The sequence below is a fragment of the Sus scrofa genome, chromosome 16 (genome assembly GCF_000003025.6).
Source record: "Sus scrofa isolate TJ Tabasco breed Duroc chromosome 16, Sscrofa11.1, whole genome shotgun sequence".
Taxonomy (NCBI): domain Eukaryota; kingdom Metazoa; phylum Chordata; class Mammalia; order Artiodactyla; family Suidae; genus Sus; species Sus scrofa.
Window position 1 is genome coordinate 51,903,931 of NC_010458.4, and position 20,563 is coordinate 51,924,493.

Below are 20,563 nucleotides of genomic sequence, written 5' to 3' on the forward strand. Positions count from 1 at the left end.
CTTAAACCCAGAGTTACCATATGACCAAGCAATTTCACTGCTAGGTGTATACCCAGAACATCTGAAAACGTACATTCACACAAAAACTTGGACATGAATGTTCCTAACAGCTGTATTCGTAATAGCCAAAAAAGTGGAAACAAATGTTCATTGACTGTTATACAGATAAACAAGATGTAGTATATCCACACAATGGAATATTATTCAGTCATAAAAATGAATGAATATGCTACAACTTGGATGAGCCATGAAAACATAGTGAAAGAAGCCAGCCTATGAATCAATTTGTATAAAATGTCCATTAGCAACTTTCAAATATGCAATAAAGTATTATAAACTGTAGCCACCATGGTCTACTTTACCTCCTCATGACTTATTTTATAACTGGAAGTTTGTACCTTTTGACTCCTTCACCCATTTTGCTAACACCTCAACTACTGCCTCTGGTTCTTATCTGTTCTCTATGAGTTTCATCATTTTTTTTTCTTAGATTCCATATGTAAGTGAGACCATATGGTATTTATCTTTCTCTGAATTATCTCGCATAACAAAATACCTTCAAGGCCCACTCATGTTGTCACAGAAGACAAGACCTCCTTTTTTTTTTTTTTTTTTTTTGTCTTTTTTGCCATTTCTTGGGCTGCTCCCACAGCACATGGAGGTTCCCAGGCTAGGGGTCTAATCGGAGCTGTAGCTGTCAGCCTACGCCAGAGCCACAGCAATGTGAGGTCTGAGCTGCGTCTGCGACCTACACCACAGCTCACGGCAACGCCAAATCCTTAACCCACTGAGCAAGGGCAGGGATCGAACCTGCAACCTCATGGTTCCTAGTTGGATTCGTTAACCACTGTGCCACGACGGGAACTCCAAGACCTCCTTTTTTATGGCTGAGTAATACTCCATCACATATATACACATTTTCTTCATTCATCAATGGACATTTAAGTTGTTTATGTATCTTGGCTATTATAAATAGTACTGCAATAAACATGGAAGTACACATATCTTTTTCAAGTTAGTGTTTTCATTTTCTTTGCATAAATACACAGAAGTGGAATTGTTGGATCATATGGTAGTTCTATTCTTAATTTTTTGAGGACTCTCCATACTGTTACTTGAATGCCACACTTTAAATTGGCAAAATATATGGTCTATGAATTATACCTCAATAAAGATGTTATAATGAAGTAGAAAAGCACACACATAAAGAAGGCACCTTTCTATAGAACATCTTAAGTGGATGGGGCGAGGCAGTAAGTTTAGATAGGTTATGCTAGGGATGAAGTAAAGAGGAGTTGACGAAGAGTTCCCATAGGGTTTGGAGCATTGTTATTGGGCTGATTTTACAGATGAGGAAACTAAGCTGTACAGAAACTTAAGGTCATATAGCTAGTATCGGGCAGAAGCTAGATGCTGTGGGGTCCTTAACAGCTACATCACTCTCTCCTGGGAATTTGTGTCTCTGTTCTAAGATAAAGGCAGGGTGGAGAACAGCCATGGCTCAGAATTTCTCAATGACATTGCTTTCTCCTGGTGCCAACTCCTCCGTGCTCTTCAGAAAGCACTCCTCACTTGGGTGCCTACCATCTGTTTAATAGACATTGTGGAAGCCTTGGTTTCTGCAATTTCTAGAGCAAAATTTAGGACAAAGCACCTTTGAAGATATCAGCATGTGGCTTCTCTCCTTCAGGGAAGTGATGAACTGATGTCTGTCTGCCAATGTGAATATTAGCTGAGAATGATCAGATAGAAGGCTTTATGACATAGAGTACCTGCATATCAGAACATTCCCTGAAAACTCATAAAGACGTCATTTGTATACAAGCTCTTTCAGTATTCATGCCTACAGGACAATAATAATTTGTCAGTATAAATTTAATATAGCAGACTTTTATTTCTTACAAGGTACTTGGGTGTTTTCATCTAAGTACAGGGTTTTGTTTGTTGAACATTCATTTTTATCTGGCTAGCAAATGAATACAAGGACAGGAATTTTTGTCTCCATTTTGGACTATTTCTGTGAGCCAGATTCCCACATGTGGGATAATCCTGAGTCATAGGGTATGAACATTCCTGAGGTTTTTGATCTGCGTTCCCAAATTGCTTTGCAAAAAGATTGAACCGAGGTACACTCCCACCACCAGTGTATATATTTAAATGCAAATTCCAAGCTGCACTGAGTCTCTTTCCTAGGTATTTCACTTATCTTTTTTTTTTTTTTTAATGCTAAGCAAAAGCTGGTCTAGGATTTTTTTTTTTAAGTCTGATTATAAAAATGGAGCAGATAGTTAAAACAGCTCTTAGGCAGAAATAAGCTTTAAAAAGGCCCAAGCAGAGTGATGAAAATGTTAAGGCATCATAGCAAGAAGCACATTCTCAAGGGACCATTAACAATTGGCTTAGATTGGGATAGCAACCGCCAAGAATGTCGGGCGTGGTCAGTGTACCAAATTCTAGTTTAGAAAAAGCAGGCTATTTTATTTATTTCTATTTCACTTTGTTCTAAAGACGATTTAAGATACTTAAAGGCAGGCTCTTGAGAAGTAGCGTGGTGTGTGAAAAATCAATCCTGTGAAAATGAAACAAACTCACGCCCCCTGAACTAGTCCGCGCTTATCTCTCCCTGCACCGGATGCCTCGCCTCTATAATCTGAGTTCAGTTTGCAGCCACAGTGACCGCCTCTATGTGTAATAATGGGGCACAGAGATTTTAGGGAGTTTGGGGGTTGGGCAGCAGGCAACGGGAAGTCCAGACTCGGGGTACCAACCCACTGAACTCTGCACAAATGCTGGGACTTCAACCTTCAGCCACGAGTCCCCTTCCGCCAGTTTTTTAGGAACCCGCCTGCGAGTCTTCCTTCTCTGTGCCCCCGCCCGCCCACCCGCATCTACCAGAAAGAGAAAGAGCTGACGCCCGCAAAGGAGTCAGAAACTCGATTTCGCCCCTTTCTACTTCTCCCTTCTCACTTTTGTTCTTCCATTCCTTCTCTCTCTCTTTCTTCTCTTTCTTCTCCTCCTCTTCTCTCTCCCTCCTCCACGCCTGCTTCCCCAGCCTCTTCTCCCGGACTAATCCCCCCATCACCCCCTTTCCACCGGTTCAGAGCCCCCCTCCCCTCTCCAGCTCTCCTCTCTTTCCCTCCCCTCCGCCCGCGGCCCCGCCCGCAGCCAATCAGCGCGCGGCCTCCTGCGGCCCCGCCCTCCCCGGCGGTTCCGGGCGGGCCCGGCGAAGCCCAGGCCACGGGTTCGGAGGGCGGCGCCGCGGGGCGGGGGCCGATGGGGCCTGGCGGACCGGCGGCGCTGGTGCGGGGCTTGCCTGGGCGCGCGTGTGCGGGGCTGTGAGGGGGTGAGGCGGGCGCTGCGGCCCGCCCGGGATGGGCCAGCTCCGGCCTGGCGGGGCCGAGCCGGAGGCGAGGGCGGTGCGCGGGCCAGGCCTGCCAGGCAGGCGGCCCGGGGACTGAGGTGGGCGCGGAGGAAGGGGCCGAGCCAAGGCGGTGGGTGGAGCGGCGAGGGGGGCGGAGGCTGGGCCGCGGCGGGCGAGCGGAGCGGCGCGCCTGGCCGGAGCTCGGCGGCAGCGGCAGCGGCAGCGGCGGCGCCTGAGGAAGCAGAGGCGGCGGCGGGCCCGGACGAGCGCCCGGAGGTGGCGGACGAGGCGCCGGGGGCCCCCATGGGCGGGTGTGTGGGCGCCCAGCACGACTCCTCGGGCAGCCTCAACGAGAACTCGGAGGGCACCGGAGGTAGGTGAGCGCCAGGGGGCAGCCTCGGCCCCCCATTGTTCCCGGCCAGGCCCGGCCACCTGTCCTGGCCCCTGCGGGCCCGCGGGCCGCGCGGCCGGGGCCCCCGAGCCCCTTTGTCATCTCCTCCTCCACGTCACTCCCCGCGCTCCGCTTCCGGCCGGCCGCGGGGTCGCCCCCTTTTTCTCTCCCGCCCCCGAAAAAAAGCCCTCCGCGCGCCGGGGATGTCGCCCTCGGCCTCTCGACCCCACCGCCTCGGCTCGGGAAACTCGGACCAGAAACTGCCTCTCAGGCCACCTCACTCCCTTTCCAGCCCGTTTAATTATTCAGGAACTGGATGGCGGCGCTGGGGTTGCAGAAAAACGAATTGATGGGGGTGGGGGGTGGGGAGGGGAGCCTAATGCATTCCCTCCGACGGGCCCCGCCACATCTCTCCGCACCCGTCCTTGTTCAGCAGAGTTGGCTGGTCTCAGCTTTCCTGAGTTTCAGATGACAGCTGCCCTGGTTGGTTCCAATTTGGCCATTTAAACCTGCAAGTTTCTGGAGCTCGGCTGGGGAAGTCTCAAGTGGCCACAGGCAGTGTTTTAACGAGGGGTGGGGAAACGGTCTGCCGGAGTTAAAACGTGGCTTCTTGCTGCAGCTTGGGGGTGTTGGGCCAGTGCGCTGTCGGGGTGGGCTAGTCAAATTCCCAACCGTCTTACGTAAAGGAAAATATGTAGGATAAACGTACAAATACCTGAGTCCGACTTACCCCAATAGGATCGGTACTTTAAAAGTTTTTGTAACACGGAACGCGCTTCTACTTTATTGTAAATAGCAGCTTGCTGAGGAGAGATCTTTTAATTCAATCGGTGTTGCAGTGTAGCAAAATAACAATACAATTAATTTTTACCTGTGCTTAAGTGATCTCTTGAGGATTCCATTCTATAGCTTGTGTAGAGGACGGAGAGTTAGTTGAAGAAGAAATAGCTTTTAGGAATAGCGAAGATGACAGTGTTGGTTTTGTTCCAGCCTTATGTTGGATGTCTCAAATGTGGGGCATACTTGAAAGTTTCCTAAACTAAATCGTTTGGGGCTGGGTGGATTTACAACTTTTTCTTAACGTGCTAGCATTGAGGCCAGTTGCTTGCCTCTCACTAAGCTCCATCTATAAACCGTGTACACCTAACTTTTGGCTGATGAATTTCCTGAATTAATGATGTTTAGCCTTGCCACTTCATTAAAATGTATGGGCATCCTGGATGACTAAATCCTGGGCACATAGTTTGAGAACTCAGTGAAGGGTCTTGGGGAAAAAAAAAAAAAAAAGGTCCATGAAAATGGTACCTTATAGTACATTTCAAGTGATAGCATGATTCCTTGGCTCATTAACTATAAGATTCTCATTGAAAACAAAGCAGGAAGATAAGAAGGGCATGATTTAAAACAACCTTGGGTTAAGATCATATAGGAGGTCAGAATGATTCTTCTGCCAGTGAGGTGGTCATTAATGGTACAGAACTATAGGTAGTTATTTTTTCATAAGTATGATGTAATGCGCTTGTCATAGGTGGTGTTAGTCCTAATTAACTTTCAAACACTTTTCTCTCATTGGTAATACCCTTGAACCATTTCACTTAAGCTTTTTGGTAGTGTGACTTATGACCAGCCAGTCACTATTAGTTTGGGCTTTTTAAAAAGCAAGATGCATTAGTTTTTGGTAATTTATTACCATTGGTATCTAGTTAGATAGCGGTAGTATCCGTTTCTTTGAGAACTGGGTTCTCTGGATCTTAAGCTATGAGAGTAAGGCTTAGAAAAAAGGATCAGTACCTCTTTATTTTATTTTTTTGGGAGAGAAGGCATGGCCCTGATGTAACAGGTGAAGGAATGACTTGTGTGGGATAAAGGGATTATTCCTGGAATTTATGGAAGCCTTTCTTTTCTCCATTATCATCTTGATAGTTAAAGAGTTAATTGTGGTTTGAAGGAATTAGCTTCAGGTGAATAATTCAGGTAAACGTGTTAAATAGTTTCTTGCTTATTGTAGTAGATATTTGTTGGGAAGGGAAGGACGTTTTCCTAAGGGATGTTGGCATAAACCTCTCACTTTTCACACGTATCGTTAATCTGGATATTTTGAGCTATGAAAAGTTTTTTTGTCAATATGGAGTAAAATACAGTCTTCCAATGCTTATCATGACAGATTTAAGCTTTTCAGGACAGATTTAAGCTTTTCAGGACAGATTTAATTACATGTACAGTGTTATGCAAACATCACCATTTTAGAATGGCTTCACATTCAGTATATCAGCCAGACTTAGTATAAAATTACTTTTTTAAAAAATCTTCTTGGTTTTTTGAGATACTATACTTTCTCTTTTCCTCTGAATATGTCTCAAAAGTATGCAAATAATTTTGTGTTATTGAGAAAAACTTCTAAGTGGATTACTTCTTTGAAGGAATTTGGGAAATTTTTGTAAAAGATTATAAAATATGGAAATGGCCTAATTCACATTATAAGATTTGTATTATCGTTTGGGGATCATTTGTAGTTTCTTATGGCATCATACCTTGCCTAGAATTCAGTTTTAGAGTTTCAGCTACTTTTTTTTTTTTTTTTTTTGACTGTACCTGTGGCATATGGAAGTTCCCCAGTCATGGATTGAATCCAACCTGCAGCTGCAAATTACGTTACAGCTTAACCCACTGGGCGGGGGCCAGGGATCAAACCAGAGCCTTGGCAGCCACCTGAGCTGCTGTAGTCAGATCCTTAATCTACTTTGCCGAAGTGGCAACTCCAAGTTATAGCTACTTTGATGATTTTTTTTTTTTTTTTTTTTTGGCTGTGCCCAGTGCATGCAGAAGTTCCCAGGTGAGGGATTGAACCCATGCTACAGCAGCGGCCCAGACTGCTGCAGTGACATCACCTGCTGTGCCCCAAGAGAACGCCCCCTTTTTTTTGCTTTTTTTTTTAGGGCCGCACCCTTGGCACATGGAGGTTCCCAGGCTAGGAGTCCAATTGGAGCTGTAGCCGCGGGCCTACATCACAGTCACGGCAACGCCAGATCCGAGCTGCATCTGCGACCTACACTATAGCTCATAGCAACATCGGATCCTTAATCCACCAAGTGAGGCCAGGGATTGAACCCACATCCTCATGGATGCTAGTTAGATTCCTTAACCACTGAGCCATGAAGGGAACTCCTCCCCATCTTTTAAATGTCTAATTTTAATCAAGAAAGATATATTTTAGGGAGTTCCTGCTGTGGTGCAGTGGGTTAATGATCTGGCTTATCTCTGTGGCATTGCAGGTTTGATCCCTGGCTCTCCAGGGCAGTGGATTAAGGATCCGACGATTCTGCAGGTGTGGTTTGGGTTGCAGATGTGGCTCAGATTTGAACCCTGGCCCGGAACCTCCATATACCATGATTGTGGCCAAAAATGGGTGTGTGGGGATTATATTATAGAAGTTATAAAAGATTATTTAACGGTTCTCTCCAAGCTTCCACGCTCCTGGAATTTCCAGTTGTTTTGATATTTAGACATGTTTTGTATGGTTCTCCAACTTATATTGTGGTGCTGAGGTTGTCACGTAGGTTCTCTAGATAAGGCTCTATAGCCCATAGCATTTGCTAAGGAATTAAATCTCTGATGATTTTTTTTTTTTTTTTTTTTTTCCGCTTTTTAGGGCTGCACCTGAGGCATATAGAGATTCCCAGGCTAGGGGTCTAATCAGAGCTACAGCCACCAGCCTATTCCACAGCAATGCAGGATCCAAGCCATATCTGCGACCTACACCACAGCTCACAGCAATGCCGAATCCTTAACCCACTGAGTGGGTCCAGGGATTGAACCAGCAACCTCATGGATACTAGTCAGATTCGTTTCTGCTGTGCCACAATGGGAACTCCCCATCAATCTCCAATGATTTAAAAAAAATAAATATATGGAGAAAAAACAATAGAATGAAATTCATTGAAGACAGCCAGTTACCTTCTTTTCCTATTTTTATCATTTAATGGAAATAAGTTGTGCAAAGTAGATTCTCACTTTCTGGGTGTGTCATTTATTCTGTATATTCAGTGATATCTGAAGGTCACTGTTCCAGGTGGTCACCAGTTTCCAGGTTTACAGGAGGATAACTCTGAATGCTGGACATTGATTTCTTTATTTCAGATTATCTTGAGAATATCATGGCGTTCTTTCGGATATCCATTTATAGCAGCCTTAACACCTACTTGATGAGAACAATGGTTTTTGAATAACAACAGCTACCATTTATCCAGTATTTATTATGTAGCAGGTACTGTGATTATATTCTCATTTAGTCTTCAACAACTCTGGGAGGTCGATAATATCTTTATTTTATAAATGAGTTGAAGTTGGGGAAATTAACTTGATTAACATGGCGTAAATGGCAGAGTCAGAACTTGAACTCAGGGCTGTGGTAAAGAATGCTGTTTTTTTCTTTTTATCTAGTTTCGTTTTATTAAAAGTATAGTAACATAAATATAAAAGTAGCCCTTTCGACCACTTTTAAGTGTACTGTTTAGTGGCATATTCACAGTATGTAACCATCACCACTGTGTATTTCCAAAATTGTCATTACTCCAAACAGACTTTGGATCAGCTAAGCAGTATCTCCTCCTAACCCCTGGTAACCTGTAATCTACGTCTCATTTCTAAATTTGCTTTTTCTAGATAATTCAAATGAGTAGTGTCATACGATATTTGTCACTTTGTTGGTGGTATATTTCACTTAGCAGTTCTTCCAGGTTTATCCTGTTGTATATATTTGTCTTTTTAGGGCCACACCCGAGGCATATGGGAGTTCCCAGGCTAGAGGTTGGATCGGAGCTATAGCTGCCAGCCTACACCACAGCCACAGCAATGCTGGATCTTTAACCCACTGATAGAGGCCAGCGATTGAACTCTCGTCCTCATGAATACTGGTTGGGCTCGTTAACCCCTGGACCACAACGGGAGCTCCCTAGCTGAATAACATTCAGTTGTATGTTTATACCATATTTTGATTATCCCTTCATCTGTTGATGGACATTTAGATTGTTGCCACTTTTTGGCTATTTTTTGTTTTTTTTTTTTTGCTTTTTAGGGCCACACCTGCAGCATATGGAAGTTCCTAGGCTAGGGGTTGAGTCAGAGCAGCAGCTGCCGACCTACACAACAGCTACAGCCTTGCCAGAGCCGAGTCTGTGACCGACACTGCATTGCTTGCGGCAACGCTGGATCCTTAACCCACTGAGTGAGGTCAGGGCTCAAACTCACATCCTCACAGATACTAGTCGGGTCTTTAGCCTGCTGAGCCACAATGGGAACTTCCACTTTTTGGCTGTTTGAATAATACAGCTGTGAACTTTGGTGTACAAATAACAGTTTGAATGCCTGTTTTCAATTCTTTAGGATATATCCTAGGAGAACCTAGGAATTGATAGGTTATATGGCAATCCTAGGTTTACCTTTTTGAGGAACGGCCGAACTTTCGCACAGTGGCAGTTTAAATTTCTACCAGCAACATACAAGGGTTCCAGTTTCTCCACATTTTCACCAACTCTTGTTATTTCCTGTTTTAAAAATTATAGCCTTTCTAGTGAGTGAAAAGACTGGTATCTCATCATAGTTTGGGTTTTCATTTTGTAATGGTTAGTGATGTTGAGCGTCATTTTTTTGGCTGCACTTTTGGCGTGTAGAAATACCTTCCCTGGCCAGGAGTTGAACCAGAGCTGCAGCTGGGGCTTCTGCCACGGCCATACCGGATCCAAGCTGCATCTGCAGCCTGCACCTCAGCTTACGGCAGTGCCAGATCTTTAACCCACTGATCAAGGCCAGGGATCAAACCCGTATCGCCACAGAGATAATGTTGGGTCCTTAACCCGCGGAGCCGTAATGGTAACTCCCTGAGCATCTTTTAATGTGCTTGTTTGACATTTGAATATCTTCTTTGGAGGAAGTTCCCACTGTGGCCCAGTGGAAATGAACCCGACTAGTATCCATGAGGGTTTGGGTTCCATCCCTGGCCTAGCTCAGTGGGTCAGGGATCCAGCATTGTAGTGAGCTGTGGTGTAGGTCGAAGACGTGGCTCGGATCTGGTGTTGCTATGCTGTGATTTAGGCCGGTGGTTGTAGCTCTGATTAGACCCCTAGCCTGGGAACCTCCATATGCTGCGGTAGCGGCCCTAGAAAAAAGCCCAAAAAAAAGGGGGGGAATCTTCTTTGAAGAAATATCTCTTTGTCTTTGCTTGTTTTTTAATAGGGGTGTTTGGGGTTTTTTGTTGTTGTTGAGTTGTAGGAGTTCTTTATATATTCTGTATATTAAACAGTTATCAGGATACATGATTTGCAATTATTTTCTCCTATTCTGTAGGTTGCGATTTCACTCTTCGAGGGTGTCCTTTGATGCACAAGTTTAATAAAGTCCAGTATATCTACTTTTGTTGCGTGTGCTTACAGGTTCAGTTATATATATATTTAACTAAACCTTCACTGATAGGGAAAGAATAAATCTATAACCAATAATTTACAGATCTTAGAACTTTCATTTGCTTTCTTAAGTATAAATAGAAAGCTGTTTTAAGCTTATTTCCTCTGTCAGATCTTGTAAAAAGGTTGTGAAATGGTTTTTAAAAAGTTGACAAAGGCAATCCATAAACCCACTTCATCTTCTTAATCAAGAGATGATTGTTGTGTTTTCCGGGGAAGCATTTTATAGGCAACAAACATCATGTACCCTCAATATGCCTAGTGTTGTATTGGTTGCTGTTGTTCCAAAAAAAAAATAATCACGATCTTTCTTTTTGGGAATGTTGGAAGCCTTTTTTAGGAAAGCATAATAAAATATGCACTCATGAAGCAACTATAAAATATTATTTAAACAGATAAAAATATCATTGAAATAAAGTGCGCAAGTGCTGAGGGAATAAAGGAAAACGAAGTAGATTTCAGCTGCTTAAAGTTGTGGCCCCTCAACCAGTGGCATTGGCATCGCGTAGGAAGGAGCATGTTAGAAGTGCAGAATCTGTGTTTTCACAAGATTCTCATGTGATGCCTCTGCATGTTAAAGGTTGAGAAGCCTTGGTGTAGGCTTGCTTACAGTGGGAAGAGACCAGAGTAAGGAAGCTCTTAGGGGAAAAAAATGGCAAGAGTTGGTTATTTATGGATGTAGGTATATAGAAGAGAAAAGAAAAAGAATCCCAGGAGTTCCCTTCATGGCTCAGTGGTGAACGAACCTGACTAGTATCCATGAGGATGCAGGTTCAATCCTTGGCCTTGCTCAGTGGGTGAAGGATCTGGCATTGCCATGATGAGCTGTGGTATAGTTCGCAGATGCAACTCAGGATCCCTCGTGGCTGTGGCTGTGGCTGTGGCGTGGGCCGGCAGCTGCAGCTCCGATTTGACCCCTAGCCTGAGAACTTTGGAATGCCACGGCCGTAGCCCTAAAACGGAGGGGGAAAAAAAAAAGAGAGAATCCCGTGTTTGTGAACGTGGGTAACCAAGAATATTGAGGTGGATTGGCAAGTTTTGGGGAATAAGGAAGAGCTGTCTGGGGAAAGCAACCTTTCAGTGAACTACAATTTTTCGGTATGTTAAGGTTTAGTTGACAGAAGAATTTTTAAGTTGAGACATCATTTAGGATGGTGCAGAAGTTTCCAGGTGCAACTCCTGAATGCTCAGGATTATGAACATGGATTTTGGAGTCAGCCAGGGAGGCTGACTGAAGGCATAAGAGTGTATGACTGCTGTCAGTAAGTGAAAAGAAGAGGAAAGTACTCAGAATTGAGTCATGAAAATTTCACAAAAGGTAGAGAAATGAGAAATCACCTCTCAGGGTCTGACCATAGTCAGTGCTTAGTTTACTGAATTTTGTTGAATTGTTGGGAAACAGGAAAATAGATCCACCTGGATCTGAAACTGATAGGTCTGATTGTATTTGAACTTTTCATTTTACTCTGGTGCAGAAATTCATATCCGAGTACAGGATAGACTCCTTGGGCATCCAACCCCAGAGGATACCCCGGCCCTTTTCAGGTTAGTATACTTTAGAAGAAACAAATCCTCTACAAGAGCTCAGTTACTTTCTTCACCAAGAATATCATGCATATCTATTTCTTCTGTATTTTCAGTGTTCCATATATTACTTATATCCATCATCTAACTAGGTTGTTTATTGAATTTTGCTTCTTAAGGCTGTGACCTTAAATGAAACAAAATACAGCATGACCAGGACTAAAGATTAAGTCTCTTCCTTTTATCTCTAGTGTGACAGTAGAAGTAAAAATCTTTCATATTTTGTGTTGGTGAGCTCTGGGGCTTTATGAGGGGTGAATAAAATTTCATACAAATTGGAGAGAGACATACTGTGAAATAGGAGACATGTACTTGATATAAATCAGAGGGTTGCTGATTTTCCTAGGAGGGATGGAGTTGTGGGGAAAGAACCAACAGGAAAACAGCAAGATAATGTAGATTGGAAATACAGTGGTGCTCTGGGTAAGTAGGGCCAGTAAGTATGAGAATTGAAGTTAGGCCAGGGAAGCAACAATTGGAAATTACAGGGATATGGGGAAAGCTGAATCCTCTGAGAAGTAAGCACTCCAGTTTGTGGTGTGTTGTAGCCCCTGCCTCATGAGCTATCTTCCATCAAGTAGTCCCACTCATTTTCAATTTACTACCAAATAAAGGGTTGAAGTTTTTTCCCAGTCAAGATTATCTTGGAACTTATGTTGGAGAGACATTTTTAAAGATTCTCATTATCAGAGTTCCTGTCGTGGCTCAGTGGTTAACAAATCCGACTAAGAACCATGAGGTTTCGGGTTCGGTCCCTGGCCTTGCTCAGTGGGTTAACGATCTGGCGTTGCCGTGAGCTGTGGTGTAGGTGGCAGACTCAGCTCGGATCCCGAGTTGCTGTGGCTCTGGCGTAGGCCAGTGGCTGCAGCTCCGATTAGACCCCTAGCCTGGGAGCCTCCATATGCCGAGGGAGCAGCCCTAGAAAAGGCAAAAAGACAAAAATAAATAAATATTCTGGAGTTCCCGTCGTGGCGCAGTGGTTAACGAATCCGACTAGGAACCATGAGGTTGCGGGTTCGATCCCTGCCCTTGCTCAGTGGGTTAACGATCCGGTGTTGCCCTGAGCTGTGGTGTAGGTCGCAGACGCGGCTTGGATCCCATGTTGCTGTGGCTGTGGTGTAGGCTGGTGGCTACAGCTCCGATTCAACCCCTAGCCTGGGAACCTCCATATGCCGCAAGAGCGGCCCAAGAAATGGCAAAAAGACAAAAATAAATTAAAAAAAAAAAAACAAACTTAAAAAATAAAGATTCTCATTATGGATATTAAATGGGCTGTTTTTCTATCGCATTTTATATTTAGGAATCAGTTGCTATGTTATATCATATGGATAGAAGATTTAAGCCATTAGAAATGATAGGAATCTTCATTCCTTTAATTTTTGATAACCCTCGTCTGTAACACTTGTCTTTTCTTATGGATTTTTTTTTTTTTTTTTTTTGGCCATGCCTGTAGCATGTTAAAGTCCTGAGCCAGGGAACTTCCGGGTTCAGGGAACACGAACCAAAGCAGCAGCCTGGGCTGCTGCAGTGACAACACTGGATTCTTAATCCACTGAACTCTTCTTATGGAGAAATTGTAATCAGTGGATTTTATTTTTAAATCAGATTTTCTTGCTGTAAATGCAAAGCTTTGGCAGTGCCTTGCTAATAGTGTTAGACCCAGGTGAGTCCCCTAATGAGGATGATTGAGTGTTAATAACAGTAATAAGGAACTTTTGCCTTTATGTTAGTGAATTATTTATCTTTCTTGTGGTTTTTGACCAAAACGCATTCTTCTAGTTGCAAGAAAGCATTAGGTTGATTTTTGTAAGCAGCATGATCATATTAATTGGGCATGATGGTCAGTTGCTGATCCAGTGAGTCATTTTTCCTTACTGCAGGCCACCTGAATGGTTTATCTCCATTTGGTGGACCCCTGCACCTGGTTCTTCCTGCTGCCCCTCACCATCCCCACCCAGCTTTCTCCTTCTGCTTGTTGGGCAGTACTAGGCTACCAGCAAGCTCCTCATGATTCAGTGGTAGTTCAAGGACCATAGGTTGAGACTTTACTAACGCGTATGTACTTAAAGAAAAGATGCATGTGTGTTGGCCAAGAACAATCAAGCGTGTACTCACCTTACATCAGCTCCTTTGACTTGTAGGCAGCAAGAATCAAGTTCGGTTTTCGATATATTCCATATATTGACATGAGAGGTTAAATATTGCTGAGTGTGTATACCTGGGTGTTGTAGTGCCATATTTTTGCATGTTTGCAATACAACTTCTAGAAGTTTCCATTATAGCTCTATTTTTAGAAAAGAAATTTCTGTTGAAGGTAGACATCTAAGAAAGAGAAGTATTTACATGTAGAAGTAATTTTATGTGAATTTTATTTTAGTGTGAAGTCTTAATGGTGCACATTTTCTCAAGACTTGACTAATGAACTAGTGACTTTTGGGCTTTTCTGATTAAGTTCTTACTACCCTCACAAGAAACCCTTCTTAAAAATTTTTTGCCTTTATTATATAATTGGCTTGTAGGTATAAGCAAGATCAGATTGCTTCTTTGCATTTGTTCAGATAGTTTCATGCTTGTGGGCTATGTGAGGAGTATCAGAGGGGCACAGTAACAAATAGTCCATGTCATTTAAGTTATCAGTCTGCTTCATGATAAACTCACTTTCAACTCAGGGCAAACAGTTTATTTCTCCCGTCGTGGCGCAACGGAAATGAATCCGACTAGGAACCATGAGGTTGTGGGTTTGATCCCTGGCCTGGCTCAGTGGGTTAAGGATCTTGCATTGCCGTGAGCTGTGGTGTAGGTCACACACGTGGCTCATATCTGGTGTTGCTGTGGCTGTGGTGTAGGCCAGCGGCAGTAGCTCCAATTAGACCCCTAGCCTGGGAACCTCTATATGCCGCAGGAGCGGCCCTAAAAAGACAAAAAGAAAAAGAGGATAGTTCTTCCTGAAACTTTTAAAAATAGCTTCTGTTATTTCTGATTGCCAGCACTTGAAGCTAACAGTAAATATTTAAATTAGGCTTGCTCTGTGATACCAAGTAGCTTATAGTCTAATGAAGGAATCATACATTTAAATAATTATGAAAAAAATTATTTGGCCATGCCTGCAACATGCAGAAGTTCCCAGACCAGGGCTCAAACTCGAGGCATAGTAGCGGCAGTGCTGAGTCCTTAACCACTAGGCCACCAGGGCACACCTAATTAGGAAAAGTTTTAAAGTCTGTACAGCAATGAAAAAAATATTATGAAAGTTCAAGGAGTAGTGGGGAACGGTGTCAGAAAGCTTCACTGAAGAGGTGGTATAAGAAGGTGGCCTAGGAGTTCCCATCGTGGTGCAGTGGTTAACGAATCCGACTAGGAACCATGAGGTTGCAGGTTCAATCCCTGCCCTTGCTCAGTGGGTTAACGATCTGGTGTTGCCGTGAGCTGTAGTGTAGGTCGCAGACACAGCTCGGATCCTGCATTGCTGTGGCTCTGGCGTAGCCCGGCAGCTGCAGCTCTGATTAGACCCCTAGCCTGGGAACCTCCATATGCTGCGGGAGCGGCCCAAGAAATGGCAAAAAGACCAAAAAGAAGTTTGCCTTGAATGTACAGTAGGTGAAAAAAAGGCAGAAGGGCATTGTGTGCCGAGGAAATTAGTTGTATAGAAATATGAAAAAACATGGCATTCAAAGGGACTGGTAAGAAGCTTGTGGCAGGGATAGGTGAAATGTGAAGTTATTAAGGTATGTTGTCAAATTTTGGAAGGCATAATTGCCATAATCAATAGGCCAAGTTATGACAGTATTATATGTAATGATAGCTAAGTGGTTTTTGAATATTTTGGGGGGGCCATTAAAATAATTTCTATTTATTGCTATACTCTGAAGTTATTACTATTTTTTTTTTTTTTTTTTTTGTCTTTTTGCCATTTCTTGGGCCGCTCCCGTGGCACATGGAGGTTCTCAGGCTAGGGATCAAATTGGAGCTGTAGCCGCTGGCCTATGCCAGAGCCACAGCAACGCGGGATCCGAGCCTCGTCTGCAACCTACACCACAGCTCACGGCAGCACTGGATCCTTAACCCACTGAGCAAAGCCATGGACCGAACCCGCAACCTCATGGTTCCTAGTCGGATTTGTTAACCACTGCGCCATGACGGGAAATCCAGTACTCTGAGGTTATTTTATACAACATTCTGATGTACTAGTTTGTTATATAGTCTTTAAAAGATTAATTCCTTTTTAGTTTTAATAGGGTTATTATATATTAAGCATAAAAGATGCGGTTAACTTTTTTATGTACACATATTTGTGTTAAGTCGCAGTTCAGTCATTGTCTCTTGGGTTCCAGTTTTCTGCCGTATATAAAGAGTTTGGGTTAAGATTCTGCACACCTGTCTGAATTTTAACCTCTTGAGAAAAGGCTCGTGTTAGCCGTGATACTTTTGGCACAGTTTCTCTTGAAGAACAAAAAAAATTGTTGAAAAATAGATTAGATCATCTTCATCAATGTTCTATCTAAATTTTTTTTTTTTTCTTTTAGGGCCACAGGTGCAGCATATGGAAGTTCCCAGGCTAGGGGGTCAAATCAGAGCTGCAGCTGCCAGCCTGCACCACAGCCACAGTTACTCAGGATCCGAGCCGCCTCAGTGACCTACACCACAGCTCATGGCAATGCCAGAGCCTTAACCCACTGAGTGAGGCCAGGGATTGAACCTGCATCCTCATGGATACTAGTTGGGTTTGTTTCTGCTGAGCCACAATGGGAACTCCATATCTAATTCTTTTAAAAATATTTTTAAGGACAATTTTCAAACATGTTGAAAAGTTGAAAGACTAGTACAAACACTTGAATACCCATCACTTAGATTAAACAAATATGTGTGTTTGTGTACATTTGCTTAACTGGAAGTGAGTACAGACCTCATGACACATTAACATGCATTTTTTTTTTTTTTTTTTTTTTTTTGCCTTTTCTAGGGCTGCTTCCCACGGCATATGGAGGTGCCCCGGCTAGGGGTCCAGTCAGAGCTGTAGCCACCAGCCTATGCCAGAGCCACAGCAACGCGGGATCTGAGCCGCGTCTGCAACCTATGCCACAGCTCACGGCAAGGCCAGGGATGGAACCCGCAACCTCGTGGTTCCTAGTCGGATTCTTTAACCACTGGGCCAAGACAGGAACTCCAATAAGCATCTTTTAAAAATAAAGCTGTTCTCCCATCCTTAACAACAATACCGTTATCACTTCTAAGAAGATTAACTCTTATTCCCTAAAATCTAATCCATAATCAGAATCTCCCAATTGTCCCCAAAATATCTTTTACAGCTATTCTTTTCAAAATAGGATCTACTCTGCATTTAGACATTGCTTTTGTCTCTTGAATCTTTTTAAATCTGGAATGCCTCCCCCTCTTTACTTCCCTATGACATTGACTTTTTGAAGAGTCTTACATAATGTACCACCATCTGGATTTGTCTGATTGTTTTCCAGTGGTGTCATTTAGTGTATTCTTATAGCCTCTATTTGCTTTGGATTGGAAATGAGGTACATCTAATTCTAACAGAGTACATATGAGTCTTATTTCCTAGGCCTACAGTAGATCCAAAGTCTAAACTTTTCCTAGTTTTTTTCTGCTAACTTCCGGCACTGGGATAATTTTTCATTACTGAATAAGTATGAGCCTTCTTTTCTTTTTTTTTTTTTTCTGCCCAGAAATAAACCTGCCAACCTCTGAACGTCGTAGTACTTTTCTTTAGTGCTTATTCTTCTCTCATTCCCCCCCCATCACCCAACTTTATTGGGGAATAATTGTATGTATTTAAAGTATACAGTGCCACCATTTGATATATACATTGTAGAACTATCACCCAGGTGAAAGTAATTGACACTTCTTAGTTGTAAGAATGCGTAAGATCCATTCTCAGCAGCTTTCACGCATACAGTACTGTGTTTTAATAGTCACCTACTGAACATTAGATCTTCATAACGTATGCCTCTTAAATCTGAAAGTTTGTACCCTTTGATCCACACCCACTCCTCCATTTTTACAAAACCTTTCTCTCATGGTTCTTTTTTATATTATTTATCTTCTCAGATAAGCTGCATTGGACCCAGGACAGAGACTTCAGTTCTCTCACAATCTTTTAGGCTCATTTAACAATTGTGTGAAACACGTCTATGCTTTATAATGGGACAAAGTAATAGTTTCCTTTGGCATGTGGAACTTCTGGGCTGGGATTGAACCCGAGCCACAGTTGTGACAAGGCCAAGCCCTTAACCACCAGGGAACTCCAGTATTTTCCTAATAGAAGCCTTATTTAATTCTAGAACTAAAACTTTGTTAAATAGGACCATATAATGTAAAGAAAAGATCTGGGAGTTAGAATTCTTGAGTTCTGGTTCTACCTCTGTTCCCTGTTATGACCTTAAATTAAGTTACTTGACTTCCTGTTTTGTTTTCATCTATAAAATGAGCATGTAGGATGAAAAAAGTAGATTCCAACTTTTTAAAGGTATACCTTACATTGAATACGAACATATGTCTTAGCATTTATTTTTATTTTATAGAGTCACTAAAAAAAGAAATGATTTAGAGCCTCAAGAAATTCTGTAGATTTTCTAAAAGTTTGAATTACTAAGACTATCATCTATACTCAGAACTTAAACACTAACATTATGTCATGCACTGCTGCAGTTTATATTTTCACTCCGCATTGTTCAATTAATTTTTAATGAGAGTATATACTGAGTTAGGTGCACTGAGATTGCTTGGCATTTAATGAAACCCAGACATTCATGTGCTGTATTAGTGTGTTCACTTGTGCTGTTTTACACGAGTGGACATGGATGTGCTTGCATTAATAAAAGGTACATGTAGGAAGTTTCCTTGTGGTGCAGTGATCCGGCATTGCTGCAGCTGTGGCACAGGTTCTGTCCCTAGCCTGGGAACTGCCACATGCCATTAGTGCAGCCAAAAACCAAAGATGAAAACAAAAAAAAGGTAGATGCGGAGGTGTGGTTTTCCCAATCAGTGACACAGTTACATAAAGTTCCTTGAGTTTAGTATATGTGTAGAGATGGCAAGAGAAGCATTATTCCAGTGAACCCATGATCAGTTTGACCCAGCAGCATGAGCTAACATGTTTCATGGTGGTCTTTATGTTTGAAATTTATCATTTAATGTGTGGTACTTTTTATTATGTTTCTTAAAAAGAGCAAAAGTATATTTTTCAAAATTGTTTATGTTTGTGAAGCTCTGAAGCAGGTGTTTGTTTTGTTCTCTTGAGTTCTTTGCAACCATGTGACTAGGTCTTAGAAGAGTCTTATGCGTAATTTCCGTTTTTATCCCAGAGTTCCTGTTGTGGCACAGCAGAAACGTATCCGACTAGTATCCGTGAGGATGCGGGTGTGATTCCTGGCCTCACTCAGTGGGTTAAGGATCCAGCGTTGCTGTGAGCTGTGCTGTAGGTCTCAGACGCAGCTCGGATCAGGTGTTGCTGTGGCTGTGGCATAGGCCAGCAGCTACTGCTCCAACTTGACCCCTAGCCTGGGAACTTCTATATGCCCTGGGTGTGGCCCTCTTTTAAAAAAAAAAAAAAAAATAGTTTGGTCTCTCTCCATGTTTTATTTTTTCAATTGCTTTAGTGAATTGTTTACTTATTTATTTCCTGCCTTCCTCTATAATATTGTAAGCTCTGTGAGGTCAGGAGCCTTTTCTCGTTTCTTCTTTACTGGGTCCCTAGTAGATACGAGTTTAGTTCCTGGCACATATGCATTAGATAGTTGCTGATTGAATAAGTGAAGTAATCAGTGAATAGTTGTGAATACTTTATTACTTAGAGAATGAAAAGTTAACTACTTGGCTTTAGTAATTTCATTTTTTTTTTTTTTTTTTTTGGTGGGGGGGTGAAATTTATCTATTTATCTATCTTCTTTTTGGGCTGCCTCATGGCATATGGAGTTCCCAGGCCAGGGATCAGATCTGAGCTGTAGTTACACCTAAGCTCCAGCTGAGGCATTGCTGGATCCTTAATCCACTGTGCTGGGGCCAGGGATTGAACCTGCATCCCGGCACTCCCAAGGTGCCACAGATTCTTTTGTGCCACAGTGGGAACTCCTGGGTGGAATTACTTTATAGTAATGTGAACTACTGTACTGTCATATATTGTACAACTATTTCCTTAGTTTTACAGTGGTCTGTTATCTTTAGAGACTTTTCTCATGATAATTAACTCTGGGATAGATTCTTATTTGCTTATTTGATGAAGGAGGCAGTGATCTAATGTGCTTGTTAAAGTCTCCCCACTTATTTTGTATTTATTTGTGTATTCTGTCATCCTTAGCAAACCTAATGGTGATTTAGATTACTTTGCATATGAGAAGAGGGTTAATTATACTTCAAGCCCACCCAGCCAAATGGAATTATGTTAGGCTGTTCTTAAGCTGATCCTGTGCTTATATTGAATGTAGCAGAAATCAGAGGTTTCATGTGCAGCCTATAAAGCATTATATTAAACAGGGTATAATCAAGACACCATTTAAGAATTGTCTGAATTTAGGTGTTTTAGGTATTTTTGAGCAGACATTTTGGGGGATATCGGAAGACGGCTAAGTCTGAGGACAACTTGTAGGATGAAACTGCTCCTTGAAGTTTACTGAAGACTCATGTCACTCTGAGGGCCAAGACTGTTATTTTCTAAACCATATTATTTCATACAAAAACTATAGGAGTTCCCATTGTGGCACAGTAGAAACGAATCCAACTAGGAACCATGAGGTTGCGGGTTCG

At 42.6% G+C, this 20,563-nt stretch overlaps 1 protein-coding gene across 2 annotated transcripts in view; it reads left to right on the forward strand.

The window, feature by feature from the left end:
* The window catches only part of UBTD2 (ubiquitin domain containing 2), a 75,494-nt gene continuing 58,168 nt past the window's right edge, over nucleotides 3,238-20,563 (forward strand). For both annotated transcript variants that reach the window (XM_021076607.1, XM_013990651.2), the window contains exon 1: nucleotides 3,238-3,734. Coding sequence is in view for 1 of the 2 variants with exons in the window: in XM_013990651.2 (XP_013846105.2) it covers nucleotides 3,665-3,734 (70 nt within the window). In the remaining variant the exon portion in view is untranslated. The remainder of the gene's footprint in view (nucleotides 3,735-20,563) is intronic.